Source organism: Ptychodera flava, chromosome 21 (genome assembly GCF_041260155.1).
Source record: "Ptychodera flava strain L36383 chromosome 21, AS_Pfla_20210202, whole genome shotgun sequence".
Lineage (NCBI taxonomy): Eukaryota > Metazoa > Hemichordata > Enteropneusta > Ptychoderidae > Ptychodera > Ptychodera flava.
Window position 1 is genome coordinate 32,300,947 of NC_091948.1, and position 24,068 is coordinate 32,325,014.

A 24,068-nucleotide genomic window follows, 5' to 3' on the forward strand; every position below is an offset into this window, starting at 1 on the left:
ATGTATGATTCACAGCGGAGTAGATAGTATGTTCAATTCACAGTGGAGTAGATAGTAGGTATGATTCACAGTGGAGTAGATAGTCTGTACGATTCACAGTGGAGTAGATAGTATGTACAATTCACAATGGAGTAGATAGTCTGTACAATTCACAGTGGAGTAGATAGTATGTATGATTCACAGTGGAGTAGATAGTATGTACAATTCACAGTGGAGTAGATAGTATGTATGATTCACAGTGGAGTAGATAGTATGTATGATTCACAGTGGAGTAGATAGTATGTACGATTCACAGTGGAGTAGATAGTATGTACGATTCACAGTGGAGTAGATAGTATGTACGATTCACAGTGGAGTAGATAGTAGTATGATTCACAGTGGAGTAGATAGTATGTACGATTCACAGTGGAGTAGATAGTATGTACAATTCACTGTGGAGTAGATAGTACGTATGATTCACAGTGGAGTAGATAGTCTGTACAATTCACAGTGGAGTAGATAGTATGTACGATTCACAGTGGAGTAGATAGTGTGTACAATTCACAGTCAAGTAGATAGTATGTACGATTCACAATGGAGTAGATAGTCTGTACAATTCACAGTGGAGTAGATAGTATGTACAATTCACAGTGGAGTAGATAGTATGTACAATTCACAGTGGAGTAGATAGTATGTACAATTCACAATGGAGTAGATAGTCTGTACAATTCACAGTGGAGTAGATAGTATGTATGATTCACAGTGGAGTAGATAGTATGTACGATTCACAGTGGAATAGTAGTATGTACGATTCACAGTGGAGTAGATAGTCTGTACGATTCACAGCGGAGTAGATAGTCTGTACGATTCACAGTGGAATAGATAGTATGTACGATTCACAGTGGAGTAGATAGTATGTACGATTCACAGTGGAGTAGATAGTATGTACGATTCACAGTGGAGTAGATAGTGTGTACAATTCACAGTGGAGTAGATAGTATGTACGATTCACAGTGGAGTAGATAGTATGTACGATTCACAGTGGAGTAGATAGTATGTACGATTCACAGTGGAGTAGATAGTATGTACGATTCACAGTGGAGTAGATAGTATGTACGATTCACAGTGGAGTAGATAGTATGTACGATTCACAGTGGAGTAGATAGTATGTACGATTCACAGTGGAGTTAATAGTATGTACGATTCACAGTGGAGTAGATAGTATGTACAATTCACAGTGGAGTAGATAGTATGTACGATTCACAGTGGTGTTAATAGTATGTACGATTCACAGTGGAGTAAATAGTATGTACGATTCACAGTTGTGTTGATAGTATGTACGATTCACAGTGGAGTAGATAGTATGTACAATTATAGAATTAACAAAGCTTAGGAAAAATTGATTACAGTTACATATTAAGATATCACTGTGATGTTCCAGTACAAGTCTGTGCCCAGCGGGATGGCTCTTGCTGTACTTGAATATAGTTGTGCTTCTTGTTGCAGTTTTGGAGAAATGGAAATTTAACTGTCTTTGTGTCCTCACTGTGAATTTCATAAATCAGCTACAAAAACTGGTTATCATTAGCAATACTGCATTATGATGTGAAAATGAGATTCAGAACATGATACTCTGCAATAGCAGCCAAGATGTAGATATCAACTTTGCAAAATTTGGGGAAGAGATGTTGATGTTCCCGATGTCGAAATTGTACGAGTGTTCAACGCAATCGCCAGTTGAAATTGGCGATTTAAAATTCAATTGAGTCTGAACTGACGGTCATACCACTATTCGTTTAGGGACTGGTCAGTTTCTTCGGCCCAGGGGGGCGCGATGGATTATTTTTTGCCGATGTCAAAATTGGCTGAACCCCCCCCCCCCCCCCCCCCCATTCCAACTTTCGAAGACAGGGTGACCTCCCCCCGCGCGACAAAGGTAAAACAAAAAAGTGGAATATAAATTGAATAATTCAGTGTGTGTGTGTATATGTGTGTGTGTATATACACACACACACACACATATATATATATATATATATATATATATATATATATTATATATATATATGTATATACAGGGCTCAAAATTAACTTTTTTCCCTGGTAGTCCGATTGGGCTACCATTTTCTGAAGTTGGTAGCCCAGCGACAAGGTCTGGTAGCCCATGCATGAATGAAGAGGTTTCTTTTTGTAAAGGATATTTTTATTTATATCTAGACAATGAACTATTTATCTTGCATGATTCTATCCAGGAAGTGAATTTTCGAGTCATTTGACATCAATACCTGCAGATGATAGCCTTTTAGAACGGTATACCATGTGCAGTGGACAACGGTGACGCCTCAAAGTTTCACGAATTATTCACACATACGCAGAGCTTATATGCAAATTTTGATGTTCGCAATGACAACGACTTTTCTTGAACTTTTAAGTAACTCTAAGTAGAGCAGTCTCTGTACTGTGAAACTTTCTATGTTTAGATTACAAAGTTTCCTGTAGCAACTTGGAAGTGATGAGTGACAGTGTTTGCCATTATTTTATGAAAATTAAAAAATCTCATACGATAGCTTTTTAGGCTATTGCTTACTTGAATAACGTAATAAAGGTACTTTTCCCGACTGTAGGGAGCGATTAACGGTTTGTGTACAGAATTAAATTATTCAAGCATTTCTACAGCAAGGCTGTGGGAAGGGGATCAAGACATCTTGTTTGACTGTATGATGAGAGATAGTTCTTCGGCTCTGGTCGTATGGAAAGACAAGAAACTGAATTCACCAACGATATGAAAATTAAGAACTAAGAATCTAGTCTATACAAGGATTTGTATTTATCTTTCTTGCAAACTACAAAGATAGAGGTACAAGCGAGATTACCGTATTTTCTGGTTTGCAGTTTCGCTTTTTGTCGTTGTTATGCTCATTTTAACACTTTCTTTGTTGTGTTTCGCACCTCCTGCACCCTTTTGTTCTCCTGTGTACATACCTTTTTACAGTGAATAATTTTCTGGGTACGTTTGTTTTGGGCCACAGTCCTGTGATTCAGTTTTGCACGGAGCACGTTACTCTACCCAATTGTGCATGGAGATACAAGCAAGATGGTCTTTGCTTAGATTTCTTTTTTTCGAAAACTGATACTATATACCACTGATCGAATTTAGGAATACAATCTATTGCAGTAATGTTTACCATTGAAGATCGAAACGACGGCTACTGTCTTGCAGTACCGACACTGATAGTTGCAAAGGCGCCTGATATATTCATGAAAGCTATTTACATTTTGTGCAACAACTTCTCTAAGGCTCAATGTGTTCAACTTGAATTGTGATAAATCAAAGACTTTTCCATCATCATCCGTATGGTTGGAATAGTGGAATCAAATGTAAGCATTAATTTGTCAAAATTGGTTAAATTGTGAATGCTCAGGGGTGGAGGTGGGCTGAACCATCGTGGCGCAGTGGTAGAGTCCAAGCCTTTGGAACCATAGTCACTAGAAGTCGGGCCGAATGAATAGAGTTCAATACCCGCACAGGCCCACCTTGATGCAGAGACACTTGGTGCACCTCTACTTGTACAAGCTACCAAAGACAGAGCAAGGCGCGAAAACCAGGCCCGAATACGGCCCCGAGTCTGCAAAGCAGTCTGCAGTCATTTATTTTTATTAAAATGGAGACAGTGGTTTCCATGATTGGTATAGTGTATTTTTTTCTTTAAAAATATAACTTTAATAAAAACTTTTGCTTTTATTCTTAGGAGGTAGTAAGTTATAATATATACTTTGTTCTGCTTTCATGACCCATTATTATTATCACTTTGAAAATGTGATTGAAAAAATGTGTGCAAAATTTGGAACAACCAGGAAAACTCTTTCCATGTAGAATATCCCTATCTAGGCTAGCTATTGATTAAGCAAGAAAGTACTGTTACTGTATTACTGACATCAAAGACATTTTTTCAAAAAAGCAACATTTGAAAATATGATCAAAAAATATACCAACATCACTATTGTGTAAATCATAGTCTTCAAATGTAACAAATAAGTCTACTTCTATGACTTCAACAGGACTGTCTGTACATTAACTAAAAGCGATATATGTGGAGAGTGAAAACACTTCATTATACAAGATATTAGGGCTACAGTTCAACTTGGGAAAAAGTCTCTGCGATAGTGTAGTCCAGGCATGCAGTGAAACAGAAAGTGTGACATGGTGATATATTCAAGTACATCATATGCCATCATCAGTTCGTATAGATCTTGAAGATGAATTCCAACCTATGATTAGGTTGGCCCTGTTACCATGTCCTAATATCTATCCAACAGTAGTAACAACCAGATATGAACTGAATGTGCTCACGTATTTTACAACAGGTTCATTAATATTAGCACGCTCCACAGAAAGTTTTCTAGCCAGTAAACAGACTAGTAAACTTTAGTATTTACGCAACAGAACAACTTGACATGCTAATGTGACCCCTGAATGGAAGACTTTGAGTTTGATAAAATTACAAACTTAGTTATCAAGTATTCAAATTGGCTGCTTACGACTCGACATGTATTGATATTTATCAGACACTACTGGACGCATGAAATAATACAGTATGACATGAATTACTGCATACTTTTTGACTGTTATGAAGTTGCGTAAAACAATATTGCACCTTTGACCTATCTCAAAAGACCTGTGACAAAACAGCGAGCAAGGAGATGTTACGCAACATTTGCAGACCTCAGGATAATCACTAACCAAAACACAAGAACAAAGACAGACATTGTATATTCTGATAGCAGTTCAATTGAGCACACAACGCGGAGTGGAAGACAGACTTCTGATAAGACTAGATGTGTATACGGTCTACTGCCAGAGTAACTATCTCTGATGAGGATTTATTGTATTATGTTTTTCAATATTTCTGTCAATAAACCCAATTCATACCAATATAATCGACACCGTGTGAGGCGTGTAATAAGAACAATCAGATATCTGTTATATCATTATATGTAGCAGGTTTCATCAACTTTCGAACAGTACTCTCAGAGTTAAATCACTAATTACAAAACTGTATTAAATATGTAAATGAGCTAATTATTAACTTGACACGCCCAATTCTCAGTAAAATTATATCTTTATCAGATCAATATCTGTAGAATGTTTCATCAAATGTAATGCTGTAATTTTGGAGTTATATCACTAATTTCAAAGTTCATTAAATATGCAAATAAACCCTTAATTAACCTGACACTACTAAATGCTTTACACCACAATTAGATATCTGCTAGATAAGTATCTGCAGCAGATTTCATCACATTTGGTACAGTTCTTTTGGAGTTATACGACTAATTACAAAACTTCATAAAATATGTAAATGAGGTATTTGTTAACTTGACAATGCCAAATGCTTGTCAGTACAATTAGATAGTTATCAGATCAATATCTGTACCAGATTTCACTGACTTTGGAGCCGTAATTTCAGAGTTATATACCTAATTACAAAGTTCATTAAATATGCAAATAAACCCTTAATTAACTTGACACTACTAAGTGCTTTACACCACAATGAGATATCTGTTAGATCAGTATCTGCAGCAGATTTCATCATATTTGGTGCAGTTCTTTCGGAGTTATATGACTAATTACAAAACTTTATAAAATATGCAAATGAGCTATTTATTAACTTGACACTGCCCAATGCTTCTAAGTATAATTAGATATATATCAGATCAATATTTGTTGCACGTATCATCAAGTTTGGTGCAGGAATTTCAGAGTTAAGTCACTAATAACAACAGTTCATTAAATATGCAAATGAGCAGATAATTGACATGACACTCACAGTATCATCATAATGTTCTGAGATTGTCATCTGTGAAAAGTTTCATGAAATTTTGTGCAGTATTTCTTGATATATATCTACACTGTCATTACCGTTTCCATAGGGAAACCATTGTACGGAAAAAATGATATTGCATAACTTCATTAATATGCAAGCCACACTAACCAAAATCTAATCAGTTCTTGCAAGTAGCATATGGTACCTGTGTACCAAATCTGACTTGAATCTGTTTAGGCGTTTTGAGTTATCGTGTAAACAGACAGACAGACAGACACACACACACACGCTAACACACACACACACACACACACACACACACACGGACAGACAGACAGACATTGCTATGACATTAGCCCACGTGTTCACACACGTGAGCTAAAAATGAATAAAGATAGAAACATCAATAATGCCTGCAGTACCCTGTGGTCTAGTGAGTGTTTTGCTTACGCCGCTGGCGTACGTAAGGGAATCATACACAGGTAAACTTAGTGAACAGTTTGACTTTTGACCATATGTTGATCATTTATGTAAGGGTATGGAGGTCGTACACTGTACTAGCTCCATGGGTAGCTCAAACCTCATTACATATCTTACACCGCAAACTTGATAGACTTGGGATTGGTCCCATTGCATTTCTTAGATGTAAGTGTAACCTTTCTGAAAGAACATAGTGCAACTAAATATTCTTGTTAAAAGTGTTTGCACTGATGTTTGTAAAAATTACAGTGAAATCCTTTATACCACATTCCTCGGAACTCTTTCGGAATTGTTCTTGGCTCGTATACTTTGCATTTGTTGGCACAAGACAATCTGAGCCCTTGTGTCAAAACCATAACGACCAATATGGCCGCGATTATAACTTAGACTACCTGTTCGAAGACGAATTGCATTATTTATCATAATCATCAACCCTCTTGTTTCTATGCCGTAATACTCAATACGAGCACAGGAAAGCAGTTGTTGAGTGACAACTAGTAGAGCAATGTTTCGAGTGCGATGTACTTTAGACAAAATAATTCCTATAGACGTTCATGGAAATTTTGCACCTGTGAGCGCATTGAAGGTGAAGCATTGAGATAACAAAGAACTAAAAGTTCATGGTCAGCTTTTAAAACTGTGTCGACGAATCGGACAGTATAGTATACGAAATTTATCTTAAGAAAACATATTCTCCCTACTTTGTTTGATTGATGAAGAATCTGAAATACCTCAAACAGCAAACGTTGTCTTCAGTACCCAGGTCATAATTTCACCTTGAAGCATTAACTACTGTGATGTAGCTTATATAGCGTTGATCTCGATATTAAAAACATTCCCTAATATTTACTGATATGTACTCCGTACCGTATGTATGTCCTCGCTGTCGTCCTTCTTCTCTTTACTCGAGAAAATCATGCAAATTTAGGTTTTAGATTTATCATTCAAAGAAAGGACTCTTTACTTTCGTTCTTCTGTAGGATTCTTTTCATCGTACTATGCATGGGACTTATTAGAAGTACTTTGGTATTTGGTGGTCATTTTGTCCTGTATTTCCGTAAGTCCAGCGGTCAGTCTTGCTTGCTGGTCCTGAATACATCTTTTATCACGTGAGTGCTTATCAATATTTACTGGTCTGAGAGAAAATGTAGAAATTCTGAGTCAAAGACAAATATGATTTACCCCTACACAAACGTAAATGTATATTTCACCTTCCTGCTATAGGGCATGAACTTGAAGAATAACAACAGGTCAAACCGGTGTGACAGTGAGTTGTACAGCTAGCTTTATATCATAGAAAACGTACAACCTGTCCAGCAGTACATCATTTGCTATACAAGTGTGTCCAAATGTGGAATTTCACTTAAAACAATTCATTTCAATGCTTGCAACTCTGATTGAGATTGTGGTGTAAGCTATATACAGATAAAATACACTGAGTTTTGACACAGAAAACTCAAGGATTAAAGCTCATCCCTCTCACAATAACAAAAAATCGCGATTCTTGAGGGTAAAATCATTAAGCTTTGCTGGAATACGTGTTTGCAACCATCGTACATCAGTATTTCAAACCTTTCAAAACTTATTTGCACATAATAACATTTTGGAAAAAAGAAGCTCAAATAAAAAGTGAAACACACAGCAATGAACCATGAGTGACCTTAAATTATTTTTTTAGTCTGCTGACCGAGCAATTCACAGAAGAGTTATCCTCATCTCTTTATCGTTTTCTCTACGTACATGAAAAATATTGCCAACTAAAAAGGAATTGTTACATGATCCGTTTTCAAACAGTACGTATTTTTTCAACGAATGAATTTCATTGTAAAGTTCTAGTTCCTAGAAGAGATCAACAAATTCACAATCTCACTTGTGACAATATTATTGAGTATTGCTGAAGAAAATGACACATCAGTGGAAGTGACAGTTATCAAAAATACAGAATAAGATGTAAATATATCAAGGTGCAATTCGAATCCAACATTCGTATGCTTATACAGCGGTTGTTAACCGTCGTCTGACTTCAAGAAATCACAGTTATCAAAAATCACATCACAATATACATTTTCTTCGACGCTCCCGTGAAATTTAATCGTCATATTATGCATGTATACACACTCTGTTCTCTTGAGGAGGTATCAGATTGTCAGTTTGCATATCTTTTATCAATTCTATGTTATTACTGAACTTTAGTGGCGCTGTCCCGACCACATTAGTTGCACATCTTTCACATCACTCGCTTCGCACTACAGTTTCTTAAGATATGTCCTTTCCTACAAAGAATGGTCTCAGTAAATGACAGTATTACAAAACAGTGGATACTCGCTCACAGAAAGCGTGCCATACAGCATTTACACCCCTAAATATTTCCTTTGTAATTAAAGCTAATTCATTCTGCTTCCAAAGAACCCGCGACTGATTCTGAGAAAGAATTTTAAGTGTTGAGACACTACTCAGTGCATCTCAAAGCATAAGTATAGATCCCTTTATCTTACATACGGCACAGGGAACCAAGAAGTCTCGTTGTTGTTGTGTGTATTGTTGTTTATGTTTATTAGTCGTGCTGTTGATGTTTTTGTTGTTGTTGTTGTTGTTTACCAATAACATGCAACGAACATAACTCTTTTGAAACGTTTACTCTGTTCATGTTGGGAGAGAGTTGCATCGGGTCAAATAATGATAGCGTTCTTGTTGTGTTTCTTATGAAATGATCTACATTACGTTTCAAACAACAACGACACAATAGTTACGTTCGTTGAACGTTATTGGTAAACAACAACAACAACAACAACAACAATAACAACAACAACAACAACAACAACAACAACACGACTAATAAACATAAACAACAATACAAACAATAACCAGACTTCTGAGTTCCCTGTGCATACGGTAACACAAAGCGATCAACTTTCTTTAGTGATACTGTCGAAATTATATCATTTATAACACTAACTCAGGAGGTGAAATTTACATAATGGTGAGTTCTAAAGAAGCACAACGAAAGTTCAAACTATGGACGTCAGTGTGATTCCAATCACAACAACATAAACTAACACAGCGGCAGTGATTGACAAGGTAATGTTCAAGGACGGGATTCCATAATTGATAACGTTTTGTGCCGACACGTGACTAAACCTGCGCAGCAATAGCCTATACCCCTGCTAAACAGGAGCGCGCGGTACCGTCAGCATTGCAAGTACAAAATAGGGCCTCGCATACACATTTTATTTTATGTATGCATATTTAGATATCAGAACACGATCACTATAGGATGGGACCTATGAATCGTATCCACGCTCCTAAATGAATATTTTCTTTCAATTTTGATAATTATTCTGCATTTTATTGATTTAAATTTAAAAATTTATAATTTTTCAATCATACATGCGTGCAATTTTTGAGTTTATTGATTTAGAAAACTCGTGAAGAGTAAGTTAATTTGGATTTAGAAAATTAGCGATTTATTGCAGCTTTACAATTTTCATCTATTTATCATTATCAGTTTGTAATTTTTGTTTGAAGAGAAGATCAGTCGCCTAGATATCGTGACCTATACACAGACATGAGTTTACATAGACGACAAGCGGTCAAATGTTACTGCCTGACAGTTTACTGAATTTAAATCTGAAAATAGCAATCAAGATTGTGGAGTCATAATTTTAATATTTACTGAGTAACGACATCCAGACATGGGGTCAAAGTACATGACTTTCCATGTCTCTGTTCAACCGAACAATTAGTGCTCCATCAGTAGTACATTGCGGAACAAGGTTTATATATTCTAGGCACTGGCGGTTGCATAGCAACCAGGGGGTGGGTGTTTCTTCCTATTCTGCGCGGCTTGAGCTTCTAATTTCCGGATGGTTAGACCTTCTGACACCCAGTCAGGTGCTATGATGAAATGACTTCGAAAGGTTGGGTTTGAATTGGTGAAGAAACTGTTCTCGTGGATGTACTCCTTTCTTGGTGGTTTTCTGTAGCGTTGTCGACTGCCGGGACGAATCTGGTGTTGCATTGGGAGGCTGTACTTCGGGCGTTGGATGATTTCAGGCTGAGGGGTCCTTGCGCGTCTGTGAAAGAAAGTTGAGAATTAAGAATCCATACTGTCAGTGAAATGTTTTACAAGGTGCAAAGAATGGAAATGCCTACTTTCACATTCCATCAAACGAAACGTAACGAAGTTGTACAGGGTCTGACAGCAGCCTTCAATTCTTGAAGGTTGTTTTCCTTGCCGGTTTTATTCACGTGTGTTGTTCGGTTAAACTTTGCCGAGAAGGAAGATGTTTGTCATGCATTGTTCGGAGAGATCAAATTCTACATTGGGCTATGAAAAGTAATGAATTAATGCTGCATTTCAAGTATGCAAGGTCTTAAGATCTGTCAAGTCCGTATCACTATTCTTTGCTCATTGCTTGGTGCAATTCTATGTATCACAATTATTCGTCAGAGAAAAGAATTGTTCACACGGATTCTTTGCTTTGATAACATGAGTACGTATGACATCACTACAGAAATATAAATTCTAATACAAATGTACTTACTCGTTGAGTCTTTTCTCAATTTCTGACATCCACTCTCTGACAACTTCATCGTCATGGCCATCTCGGTCGGGTCTGGTTTCGTATTCATATCCGTGATGGGTTGCAGCCGGTGCTCTAGGTCTGGCTGATTTGACTGCCCTCTCGTGGGGTGGAACTGGTGATCTACCACGTCCATGGTAACCCATAGCACTCATTGATCTCGATAAAGACGCTGCTTTGCCGCCGTTCAGTGACTTGAACAAGTTGTATGCCACTTGTTTTTCTGAAATAAAAACGAAAGAAATATATACAGTTTTTGAGGATCATTCTGACATTCGCCAGGTCCGGTTTTGCATAATCTAACGGATTCTGAATTTTCCTACCTTCCTAACCTACAACTTGTTTGTAATCGTTCAAACTTATTATTGTGCTCTACCGTTAATACGCCGTCTGTGTGTAAATTCTCATATCTGTTTCTACCACCACAACCACCTCTCTCTCTCTCTCTCTCTCTCTCTCTCTCTCTCTCTCTCTCTCTCTCTCTCTCTCTCTCTCTCTCAGAGCAAAAACTAAACTGGACAAAGTTACAAATATTTCCACATACCATAATCGTTAGCACTTGTGACCCAATTCCTCAATTTTGGATCCAGTAACATTTCCCGAGCTGCTAAGCTGCTGGTCGACATTGCCGATATCGGTCTCTGAAATTAAACAGAAAGATGGACGATATGTGAAGATAAAACCAATGCATATGGCGGAGCATTTTTCACGAAAATCTGGCAAAGCTCTACAAGTACATCATATATCTGTAGAATTCACAATGTCAAGTACAATCAAACTTAACCATATCAGAGAATGATATTGACCTTGTCATGATAACAGATTTTATAACGGCGTTCTTTCCTTGGCAACGGTGGTGAAACCTCTGATAGACTCTTTTCATAAGGCATTTCTTCTATATCTCTCACTCGACTCCGACTCCAAGAACACGTCATTGGATTGAAGTAGTGTTTGACAGATATCGGTGGAAACCCTATTGGCATTTTGCTGGGTTTTGCGTTTTGCAGTATTAGAGTATGATTAGGCTAAACTTCGCATTGTCGACTTGGACTTGACGATAGGAATTGCAGTCCTGTAGTCAAGACTGAGTCCTTCACGATGTCTGCCTATAGCTAAATCCACTGTGTGACTATGATAAGATACTAGGTACTTCAACGCCTGACATTGTTTACGCTTTGTTTCCATGCAAACGACGACCGAACAACATGTTCCTCTCACACGTGATATTTGAACAGAGTTGGAACAGGTGTAGCTTGAATGTATCCACAGTTTATTCAAAGAATTCACACAGCCGACATTCCAAAACAATATGACGGATGTTACTCGCTTTGACTACGAGTTGCCAAGTTCCTGTGATGTCTTGATGGGAGAGTGATTATCGCCTAATGGGGTGCAATTTCATCGATTTTCATTTTGTAGCCGTACCGAGCAAAGCATTTTGACCAAGTCATATATTATTGATAAATTGTGTTAAAGCTTGCTCGGGGTGATGGGAAACGATAAATATTTGATGATCAATAAGGCAACAGTGACTTCATTTGGAGAGCAAATAAATGTCCAGGCGTCATTTATCAAAGATATCTTCGCTATCAATGACAGCTCACAGAGGGTGCGAGGCAAGTGTCAGCTGTATACAATACTAGAAATTGTGATACGCCAGACGTTTGCCTATCATTATACTTAGCTTAAACTGGTGATGTGTTTTCCATTCTTGTTGTTTGTAAAATATAGTTTGTTCCTCTCATTCCAAATATTGCCGAAATGCCTATTGTATTCAACTTGCCAATACAGTTTGTATATCTGTGATGTCACGTGTAAAATTGCAGACAGTTGCATTATGGTCCGGGCTAGAATTCAGTTTTCGATTATAGCAATACGTATCGAATACAGCGCTCGAGTTTGCAAGCTTAAGATAATTTAGGGGGGGAGAAAAAGAGATCTACTTTTTCCAGAACAGTCTGAAAATGTTATCAAAACTACATACAGCCATTGCGCCTCTAGATTTGTGTGTCTATCCACTTGTATGACTTGGTCGACACGTAGAAAGTCATGTCATCAAGTTTAACATTATCATTGTTTTAACAATCGGATTTTGTAAATAAGGAATTACCGTTGGACTACAGGCGGCATCTCTCAGAGAAGGCGCTACTGGGGACAGTGGCCGTACACTCCCCGTCTCGTAGTCATCGTGATCGGCAAACGTGACTTCGTGTACCTCTGTTTCAGGTTCCACCTGCGAATAACAATGTTCACAAGAGATATTTCAAAAGATGTCTACATTCAGTGTGTGCTTTGGTTACAAAGGTTGTGATTTATAGCATAGAATCGGATGAAGGGAATGGATTTTGAACTTCATGATATAAAATCGACGGAGACAAAATTGGTTGAGCAACATTTCTCTATATATTTAACACAAAAAGGCCAGCGTTCATATAGGTCATATCACCATAGGCCCTATAAATAGCATATAATTTGACATGCACAGAAATTTGCAAAACAGTTCATGTTCTGATTAAACTGGAAATTAGTGACAAATAACAGCATTTTGGTTTGTGGTTTTAACACTAGTACATCTCTTCAATATCGCTTGGCAGGCTTTGACAGATAGACTGAATAATGTAACTATTTTATCAGTTTTTTAACTGAAATTCAGTATTTGATGGTGTAATTTGAGAAAAACACAAGTGAAATAACAACTAATTTGGATAATTAGATCTTCATATTTCTCAAATTTCTCAAAAGTGTTAGGCGTCCTAGAGCTGAATGTTGCAATATTACAAATTACCCCCAAAAAAACAATGTATCGCTTAAAAAGAAAAGCAGATGAGCTTACATTGGCAGATTAAACAGACAGTACTTCACCATCCAATTACCCCAAATTAGTTCCAATCGTGTTAATAGTTCAGATACTTTCTATAACAATGTCCTGACACTGAGGTAAAGACCACTTTCTTTCTTGTTATGTATTCAAATTACGTTTCTTTCATTCTTCCCAAAACATTGACAAGTTAAGCGTTGTGTTCAATCACGTAGTCGACACCACCGTAGTGTGTAATGTGTATAGTTATCCTTGGAAATCTGGACTTGAAATCACTTCGTCAACAACAACATTTCATGACTGTGTACACAATTCAATGTAGAGGGAAGGGCGCCGCGTATTTCAACATATTTTAGAAAGTATTAGCTTTATAGGATAAAACAGTGACAGTAGAAAAGTTAAAGCTTGTTTCCCTTTAAACAATATACTCACAATGTCTGGAGTCTTTGGACGAGGGGGTAAAGATTGTGCTGGAGAAGCAGGAGGTGTCTGGGGTTTAGGAGGAGGAGGTGTCGGCATTCTAAAACCAGGAGCTGTCCTTGGACGAGGTGGCGCTTCTTCCTCCTCTGAGGTTGATGGATGTTGCATTTGTGGTGGTGTTGGGGTTCGAGCTCGTGCCCTCTTAATGGCCAGCGGTGATTGGTAAACGGGCTTCACTTTTCCCGGGGTCGATGGGGTTTGTGTTCTCCAGGCAATCCAGTGTGGTTGTTCCGATTTCGGCGTTGGGGGCTTTTTCACCATTCGGAAGGCCACGGTTGTTCTGGGGTTGTTTTGTATCGGGAGTCTCACTGCTTCTACTCTTGGTTCAAATGACCTCTCGCTGTTCGGAGCTAGCACTTTTGTTGCCTCTTGCAGCACTTGTTCACCTGTTTATGTATTTCAGGAGAATTTATGTTAGTGCCCCGATGTGAGCAAAGAACTCGATGGGGTCGTCAAGACAAGTTTTCAATCGATATTTCGTATTTGCGTCTGTTGCTGTCTGTTTGACTGTACATCTGTTAGTCTTACTGTCAGCCTGTCCGTCAATTACTCTCTTAAAATGAGCATCGTTCAACACCAGCTCATTTTGGTTTCGCTTATTTCAGCTTTCGTTGAGTCCTTACGTTCAATATTTGATTAAATAAAGAAAAAAATATACTGCACATCGGCCGCTGACTGAAGAAAATATACCGTTAAAACGTTCTTTTAATCGACAATAAATGACTCAGCGAAAACCAAATGACATGAACAGGTGTTCCATCATATCAGCATGTTCGGTTGTATATAGGTCTACCAACACCAAGCACGTATACTTGTCGGGTTGGGTTTTCTATGCATGTTGGATTACATAATATCCAATGTCGTTATGAGCTGAAGTAACAGAATAGCTTGCTGTTTGTGTTTATTTTCTTTTTGACGCATGTACTTATTGTCAACTTAATTAAATACAATACACAGAAGGTCCGTGTATTGTATCAAAATGCTCTTCATTTTTTGGCAGCAAAACAGCAGCATACAATCTTGCATTATTCGTAACCTACTTCAGATATATCACCGTAGTAACGAATGGATTCATGCGTTGCAGAACAAAATCAATCAATCAAACAAATGAAGAAAGAATAAAGTCTGCAGCTGATTCTTGACAAGAACTGTTGTTTGCGAAAGCCACTCAGCGTAAACGAACTTTGTTCAGCAGGCATGCGAAGCGAAGCATACGAAACGTTTGGAGGCAAAGAAGACCAGGTTTTTGCACTTGTACTACTCAAGTAGATTTCTAACGTAGGAATTATTCGTGATGTCAATATTACTAAAACAATGAAATGATGACAAGTTAGAACTGCAATACGAAGTCCTTATCAATATGACACCAATATATTATAATTGGTGATATATTGGTGATATATATAAATTGGTGATATATATATATATATATATATATATATATATATATATATATATATATATATATTACACATACGTTTGTGTGGGTGTGTGTGCATGCGTATACGTTCGGCTATACAGTTATATGTAAATGTATTTAAATGTAAGTGCATATCAATGTATTACTGTGTAAAGCTAAACGAAGTTATTTGCAAAAAGACAAAACATGCAACCCATCACCATTGATGCAGAATGGGTTCAGGTTATTTTGTTATTGAAAACACACGAACCATCACCAATCATGACGTGCACACCGGATGCAAAAGTGAAAATGTGATTAATTTTAGGAAAGAAAATCAAAGTCGTTAGTATTTCAGTTGAATATCAGTTGTATATCGTGTTCTGCGTTATCGTCTAAGTTCAGCCTCCTAAGTTGGATTAGGATTACTACACAGTGGCAGGGGTCATAGAACACTTCTTTCATTCAGTTATCCATATTACATTGCCATGAATCAGCTAACAATGCAGGTAATTTAGTGTTTTTTTCATTCCTAAGAATGGATTATTAACGGCCAAAACACCGGACTTTTTGTCGCTGAAATATTTCGCAATTGACGCGCATATGTGTGAAATAATCAAACCGGTCCCTCTAAAATGGTCATTTCAAACCGAAAGATGGATACATCTCATTACAATGCTCTACAGAAAGTCACTTTAGCCACATTTGGTCGCCTATGAAATTGGCTGAGATCTTCTTATTGTATGGAGAGTGTTTGTATGCAGAGGGAGTAGATATTAATAATACTTTATTTCGAGAACATGCTCATGGGCAAGACCTCATAACGTACAATGCGCATGTTATTTCGCCATGTTAAATAGTGCAAATAGTCCTATGGTAGAGATCCTGTATTTGAAGTTAACATATGATCATATTTTTTTTAATAATTGTGGTGGTGGCTTATTGTGTCCGATTGACATTCTGGAATAACGAACAGTGAATCGAGTGCAGTTGGTGAGATCTCGTCGGCGAAATGTGTGACCAGGATGAGTTGAGGGTTGGTGATTGACATGCGCGTTGAAAGTTTAGTGACTTGTTAGGAAACGGGTTAGCTGCGTTCTAGGTAAAGTGGTAACTACGTTAGTGAAACCAACTCTACAGATACACCACATAGCAAAGCATTCGACCCTTGAGCGCATGCGTCGATGCGAAGCGGCATGAACTCTTACGTTGTTGTCTGGCAAGTAGCCGGTCCTCTTCTCTTGCTCTCTTGAGGAGCGGTGCGCAAGGTTTCACGTAAGACAGCAACTTTTTCTTATCCCGAACTGGAGTGACATGAAAATACCATGGTAGCTTGGCGTCAATAATGATAATTACTGGACACCACTTCATCAATTTGTAACATGCTCATTATATTATGAACCACCTTAGCATGATTTGGTTTCTTAGTGTATGGAGGGACAAAAATGAAAAACAGCCCTGCACCGAAAAAAGGTCAAATATTATGTATACTTTAATATTATGGTAAGGGAAACAAAAAGTGACGAGGGAATTGTGAAACCGACCAATGAATTACTAGTAACAGATAATGATAAAACATGATGGTAGCTATCGGTAAAGAAAAGTTTAAAAAGAACGATGTAGCAAAGTTGTCTTGATGAAATTGTTGTTTTATTTTCACCTTGCAGGCTACTTGACATTGTAGTTGACATTGAAAGATGACATTGAGTCTCCGAGCAACAGCTGCAGTTTATGATGTGCCGTCGTTATCGCTTTGTTATATTTTGCTGGACTAGACAGAGGAGCTAAATGGGTCAAATTCAAATTTGACTGAAGTGAAGTTCTCGTGGTTAAGTGTTACCATAGAAGTGCTTAGAAACCACAAACAAGCATCGTGACAGTAAGTGTCAGGTTTTCACACAGTCAATAGCATTCAACGAATCTGAGTACTTTCTGAATAAATATATTCGTCATGTCCAAAATAACGCCGTCCATCGATATGTATGCCCTTGTATGCACAGCGCCACCGGTGTGTGGTAATTCACTGAGTGGAATCTCCATCGATTGTCTCGCCGACTCGGCCGCGTTGCTAAGTAATCGCGTCCTTAGCAACCGGGGCCACGTGCACGCTGGAGCAGACTATTTATTGTAATGTCGGACGGATTATGGTTCTAGACTTTGTTTAAGGAACGAAAAATGAACACTAAGTGCTATAGAAATAAATCACATAAAGACAACCTTGCTATAATAGATACTGGACTGGAAAAAATTTTAACAGTACTGAATCAATGTTCAGAACGAATTTAAATGATGAATCTCAATAAATCCATTTTTAGCTAACATTTTATTGATGTGTACTCTACTATAGTGATTGTCTGTGGAGAAAGATATGCAAACCCTTCAAAACCTAAAACAAATCGATTTTCGTTTTAGTTTACACTTTCACAAAAATTGAACAAAGGCGAAAATCAGCGGGGCGATCAATACAAGGAGACACGTTTCTTCGAGTACTGCGCAGACTGGAAGACTACGATAAAAGTGTCAGTAACGGAGTTGGCTGACGAAAAAAAATAGACGATTGTGAAAAAAATGCGTCAAGACAAACCACACTGTCAAGTTTAAAAATGATATATGTTACATCGATCAATAGTTTCGTTTGATTAAGTTCTAAGGTAAACTTTATACACCTTGACGTTTTGAATCAACCCTGACATTCGCAAATAAGGTTGGCCGATATCCAAACAGACAACACAAGCAGCACTGTGTTAAATTTGAATTTATGTTCTCTTTTGAATGTAGCATTTGAGGGCGACATTGTAAATGGTTCTTATTTACAGCAACAAACATAGTTGGAAGAATGTTATGAATTCTTCGGTTCATCGCTATGCTACAACGGCCTCCCTATAGACTTCAAGAATTTCTCTCCTTTAAGAGGGTAGGTTCGCACTGAAAAGATGTCAATTTTGGAAATGGGGACTCGCCAATCCTTTGTCTCATAGTACATCAGATCTTTATCTGACCAGCACTTGACGCTATCTAAGAAGCTGTTTATCCATACAGCACAATGTCAGAACGGTCCGCAAAATTATGGGTTTTCATTATCTGTTTCACCTGAGCATTGTTTGTGAGTTCACTTGACACTATCTTCGTCTCCTTGTGTCCATATATGTACTGTATTTGCACCCATAAAGCAAGGTTTACATCTTATCATAGACTGGATCATGAACTTTAGCCGTGAGCAAGGCCCTAGTGAACAGGTTTGAAAAGACCATGGTTCCCTAACAACGTCACAGCTGTGTCGAACAACCCCTATGCGATTTTGATAGGGTATACTACAATGTAGAACATAATACACGGGACAGGTTATACTAGGTTTTTCATGCTGTGTACCGCTATTTTGTATTCACGCCATTGACAAGGGACCCTTTTAACAACTAGGTTGCTGTCCTTTATTGAATAGAACTCCAACCTGTCAATAGACAGTATAGAGGACCGCATCGCATATTCAAAAGGACCTAATTCCCCGTGTAAGACTTTCATGTGAAAGTGGGCACGGCACTGTAATATCTTTCTCACACCGTATTTGTTGGTTGTCGATAATTCATTGCCGAGTGGAATAATTTCTGTCAAGCAGAGTACGAAAGAGGACTGATTAACTTTAGAAATAAGGAGACACCAATTTATGGCAAAGGAACTGAATTTGCAAATATAATTGGATATTGCTTTTGCAGTACCTCTATGTACATATTTTATATTCACAATATGCAACATGGTCCGTGTGATTTATAAAACTCACCCTTAGTTTAACCCTACCGTCATCAACCATGTGACCCATGTGATGACATTTCAGTACTTATACAATATGGTGTTGCCTATGCAACCGGTCAGTTCACTTACGGTATTTCAGACACTGTGAAAAGTCTCCTCACTTTGACATCCCTTTCTGGGGGATTTTGCAGACTACAACAGTACGAAAGAAGATTTAAAAACCCGTTTAAAAACACTGACAAGATAATTGACGAGTGATTTAACAACACGTTTATATGCAAATTCACAGGAGAGTTAATTGGAGGTATATTCTGTAATCTGTGAAGACAATGTGCTTCGTATCGGTATTCATCAAGTCCCAGGTCTCTCTGAATTCTCTATAACCTTTGTTTTCTAAGTCGCAGGCAATGCAATCGCGGTGCGGTAGTCTAGCAATGGAAATGTATAACCTGTTTTATTCAACACTTGGGACTCTACATTCAAAAAGACTTTGGACTCTACAATGTTCACATTATCCAGCTTTTTCAAATGAACATTGTTAGGGGTTGAGAATTAAGAGCAATACATGCTTTATTTGGTAATTGAACCGATTGTTCGAGGTCTGTATATGCTTGATTTCGATGGCAATGGAGAAATCGGCGTTTTAGTTTGATATTCGTTTTCGCTGAAACCTTATCACTACAGCGAACCTCATCACCTAGGAATTACAAATGCACCGAAACCTTCACAGATATTGAACTATCACTTATTGATATTCGCTTTGATTTAAAGCATGTAGCGATCATTTTGACCTAGGAATTACAAATATTAGAAAACTTACACAGACAGTAAAGTATCAGTAATAGCTGTAGCTGTGACACAAGTACGTAAACGATTTTTGATTATATACTCCAAGTGTGGATCTAATGGTAATTAAACCTTATAAAGGGACAACAACTTCCGTTATGACTACATTCATCTCCTTGATGGCTTTTGGTAAAGCTTGCCAAGGTAGATATGATAAAATTGCCCATCTTTGTACTTTTGACATGTATTTGCGGTTATCGGACCATTAGAATTTCGCCATGTTTAATTCTGACAAAATGTCTGACAATCTTTTTTTTCTCCTTGAAGCTTATGTAATTCAAAAAAGGAAGACAAGAAAAGTGACTTCACGATGGGTTTAGATACGTTTGTTCGGTGTACAATCAGACTAATACTCTTTTTTGTTCCCCGGGCATTTTTTCTAAGATTTACACAGTTGGTCTAAGAACGTCCTTTTCAATCGCCCATCTAAGAATGCATTCTTCACAAACCTAGAAACACAGACACGACTGAGTGGACACAATCACTCTCATTGACGTCATCAAGTTCGCTCTTACATTACAGGTCCACTTCATGTAGCGTCGATCTCCCTTCCAAATCGAAATAGACGGGTTTGTCACCCTAGCAACAATTCTACGTTACATCATCTCCAGGGAGGAACTTGTTACATTTCGTGAACAATATTGCGACAGGGGGAATTGGTTACGTAACTTGTTTTCGAAACTCACCTTTGTAGATCGGTTTTCTGTCTTTCTCGAAAGCCTGCGGAATCTTAACGACTTTTGGTTTATTTTCCTTTTCCTTAAGTTTATCAAGGTATTCTTTTACGGCAACTTTCACCCGTTCCTGCATCCTTGCGTCTCTGTCCATCTTTGATAGATTCTTCGGATCAAGAAACCCCTTAAATTAGAAAAAACGACAAAATTACGTTAGTGTGAAACTATTTTTCATATCTGCATTTTCGGGTTTTCATTGGCGTGATGATTCACACCCGTGCCTATGCTGATTTTAAAGTTGTCTTAATTGCATTTATCCCAACTGTCACGGAGCAAGGCGCCGACCCAAAACAGGTCTCTGCTGAATGGACAGCGATATTCATCGCAGCATGCTGATCGTGCCCCATCGTAGAAAGTACACAACAACAACAGTGCAACTTACAGGCCAACTACTCTTTAATCTCAAAACTTAGACAGATGTCGGTCGACAGAAAAAATGATAGACTGGAGAATCGTCAGGTAAATTAAAACATTCAAAAGACTGGCTTTGTGGAAAGTCGTACTGGAATGTAGAATGGCCACGGTTATGCCACAACAGATCACTGCAGCTCGGGGCATTGTTTGCTTTCCTTTTAATCTCAAGATTGCTATCACCCTCAACGTCAAGGTTTATTTTAACGGACCCATTTTCAATCAAATACCGGTAAACCGAAATAAACAAAATGTGTCAAGTGTTGCCAACAAACCGTAATACCAAAATAGTTTGTACAGCAATAGAAATTTTGACAGCAATATAAAAGGTTTTACAAGGCATTTACTATGGTGTCCAATCCAGCCAAAATTACTACTTGGATTTTACAACACAACATGCTATTTCACAACTCAACATGCTATTTGACAACACATCATGGACTTCCAAATCCTATTTTACAACTCAACATGCTCTTCCCAATTTCATTTGACAACACATCATGGACTTCCAAATCCTATTTTACAACTCAACATGCTCTTCCCAATTTCATTTGACAATTCAACATGCTATTTCACAACTCAACATGCTATTTGACAACACATCATGCACTTCCAAATCCTATTTTACAACTCAACATGCTCTTCCCAATTTCATTTGACAACACATCATGGACTTCCAAATCCTATTTTACAACTCAACATGCTCTTCCCAATTTCATTTGACAATTCAACATGCTATTTCACAACTCAACATGCTATTTGACAACACATCATGCACTTCCAAATCCTATTTTACAACTCAACATGCTCTTCCCAATTTCATTTGACAACACATCATGGACTTCCAAATCCTATTTTACAACTCAACATGCTCTTCCCAATTTCATTTGACAACACATCATGGACTTCCAAATCCTATTTTACAACTCAACATGCTCTTCCCAATTTCATTTGACAATTCAACATGCTATTTCACAACTCAACATGCTATTTGACAACACATCATGGACTTCCAAATCCTATTTTACAACTCAACATGCTCTTCCCAATTTCATTTGACAACACATCATGGACTTCCAAATCCTATTTTACAACTCAACATCCCATTCTAAAGCTAGCTCTGCGGAGCAGGGCAGTGTTACTGGCTATCGAACAAGATTCAAAATGGCGGACGCGAAATGGTCCCCTCGCACAGAGAGAGAAATGCGAACTTTGCACAGTCTAAAAACGCAGCTTAGTACATTGTGTATCTAAACAAAATGAGCGTGCTCGAAAACTAGGATCGATCACGATTATAAATTAAAAAATTGGCTGTTTTTGGAAAAGAAACTGCGCGCTGCAATCAGCAGTTTTGTCTATTGTGCACCGTGCGTGGGAGGCTTATCGTGAAAGACCGAGATTTACTATATGGCGCATCTGATACGGATATGGTCCCATCGCATAGAGAGATGAAAATAGGCTTTGTCTAAGTTCAAAAGCACAGCTTAGCTCATCGTGCATCTAGACAAGTTGAGCGTGCTCAAAATAGGAGATCGATCACGATTTTGGGTGAAAAAAAACCGATTGTTTTCGGTGGAGAAACTGCGCGTTGCAACCAGTGGTTGGTTTTGCCTATGGCGGTCAGCAGGGCTGTGGTGGGAGGCCTTTAGCCGGCAAGGGGTGGACCATTGGGGAGTGGAAAATTTTCGAAAAAAAAATTCCCCACAAATTTCAATAAAAAATAATCAGCCAAGAAACTTGAGAAAAACAGATGACGCACTTAGGTAAAAGGAAAAAAAATCCGTCAAAAGTTACTTTCTGAAACATTTTTATTTTAGTCTGCATCAGATATACTATGATTCTTTGGCCAAGAAGGGGGGGGGGGGGGGGGGGGGGGGAGATCTGAAGGGTATGATCGTGGCCAGTAAATGAAGTAACTTTTTTATTTTATAACTTTTTGTTCTGTTCATCATATGTTTTTCTTTCACTGAAGTTTGGCATCGTAAAGTAATTCGAGATATAAGATAATATAAAATCATATCTGTGATATCGATTGTTAACAACTGTATTGTGGGTCTTTACACTATGATTAATTAACAAGAATTCAACAATTCAGGCAGCTTGCATCGGTACATAAAATGGGAAATATTCACCAACCATATGACAACAATCACTTTCTTTGTATTTCACTATTCAACGAAACTGATTTCCATTGTAATGTTTAAACTTTATTTTACAATTAAACATTACAAATCCGTATTTTTTCTTTTCAAAATTTCATTTGTACACTTGTCTTGACGGTTGAATACCGTGCGTGTGAAATGCAATAGTGCAGAAGAATACGGATAGCGACATTACAGCCATGACAACTGACAACTAAGCCTCAGCAAGCGGAGATGTAAAATACGAATATGGGGCCAGACAAGGGTCAAAGCTCTGTTGGAACGGACTTCGCGAGAAAGACTGTGTGATAACAACCGATAGAGGTCGCTGTAATGTCGCTATCCGTATTCTTCTGCACTATTGCATTTCACACGCACGGTATTCAACCGTCAAGACAAGTGTACAAATGAATTTTGAAAAGAAAAATACGGATTTGTAATGTTTAATTGTAAAATAAAGTTTAAACATTACAATGGAATCAGTTTCGTTGAATAGTGAAATACAAAGAAAGTGATTGTTTGTCATATGGTTGGTGAATATTTCCCATTTTATGTACCGATGCAAGCTGCCTGAATTGTTGAATTCTTGTTAATAATCATAGTGTAAAGACCCACAATACAGTTG

General features: G+C 37.8%; 1 protein-coding gene across 4 annotated transcripts in view; it reads right to left on the reverse strand.

Annotated features, from left to right (window-relative positions):
* Positions 1–7,546: 7,546 nt before the first annotated feature.
* The window catches only part of LOC139122046 (serine/arginine repetitive matrix protein 1-like), a 28,104-nt gene continuing 11,582 nt past the window's right edge, over positions 7,547–24,068 (reverse strand). For 2 of the 4 annotated variants that reach the window (XM_070687413.1, XM_070687415.1), the window contains exons 2-8: positions 20,844–21,015; positions 16,773–16,868; positions 14,118–14,551; positions 12,978–13,100; positions 11,412–11,508; positions 10,829–11,090; positions 7,547–10,357 (exon numbers count right to left, since the gene is read on the reverse strand). In XM_070687413.1, coding sequence (XP_070543514.1) covers positions 10,069–10,357; positions 10,829–11,090; positions 11,412–11,508; positions 12,978–13,100; positions 14,118–14,551; positions 16,773–16,868; positions 20,844–21,015 — 1,473 coding nt within the window. In that variant the 3' untranslated portion in view covers positions 7,547–10,068. The remainder of the gene's footprint in view (positions 10,358–10,828; positions 11,091–11,411; positions 11,509–12,977; positions 13,101–14,117; positions 14,552–16,772; positions 16,869–20,843; positions 21,016–24,068) is intronic. The other 2 variants (XM_070687414.1, XM_070687416.1) reach the window with 1 other exon arrangement.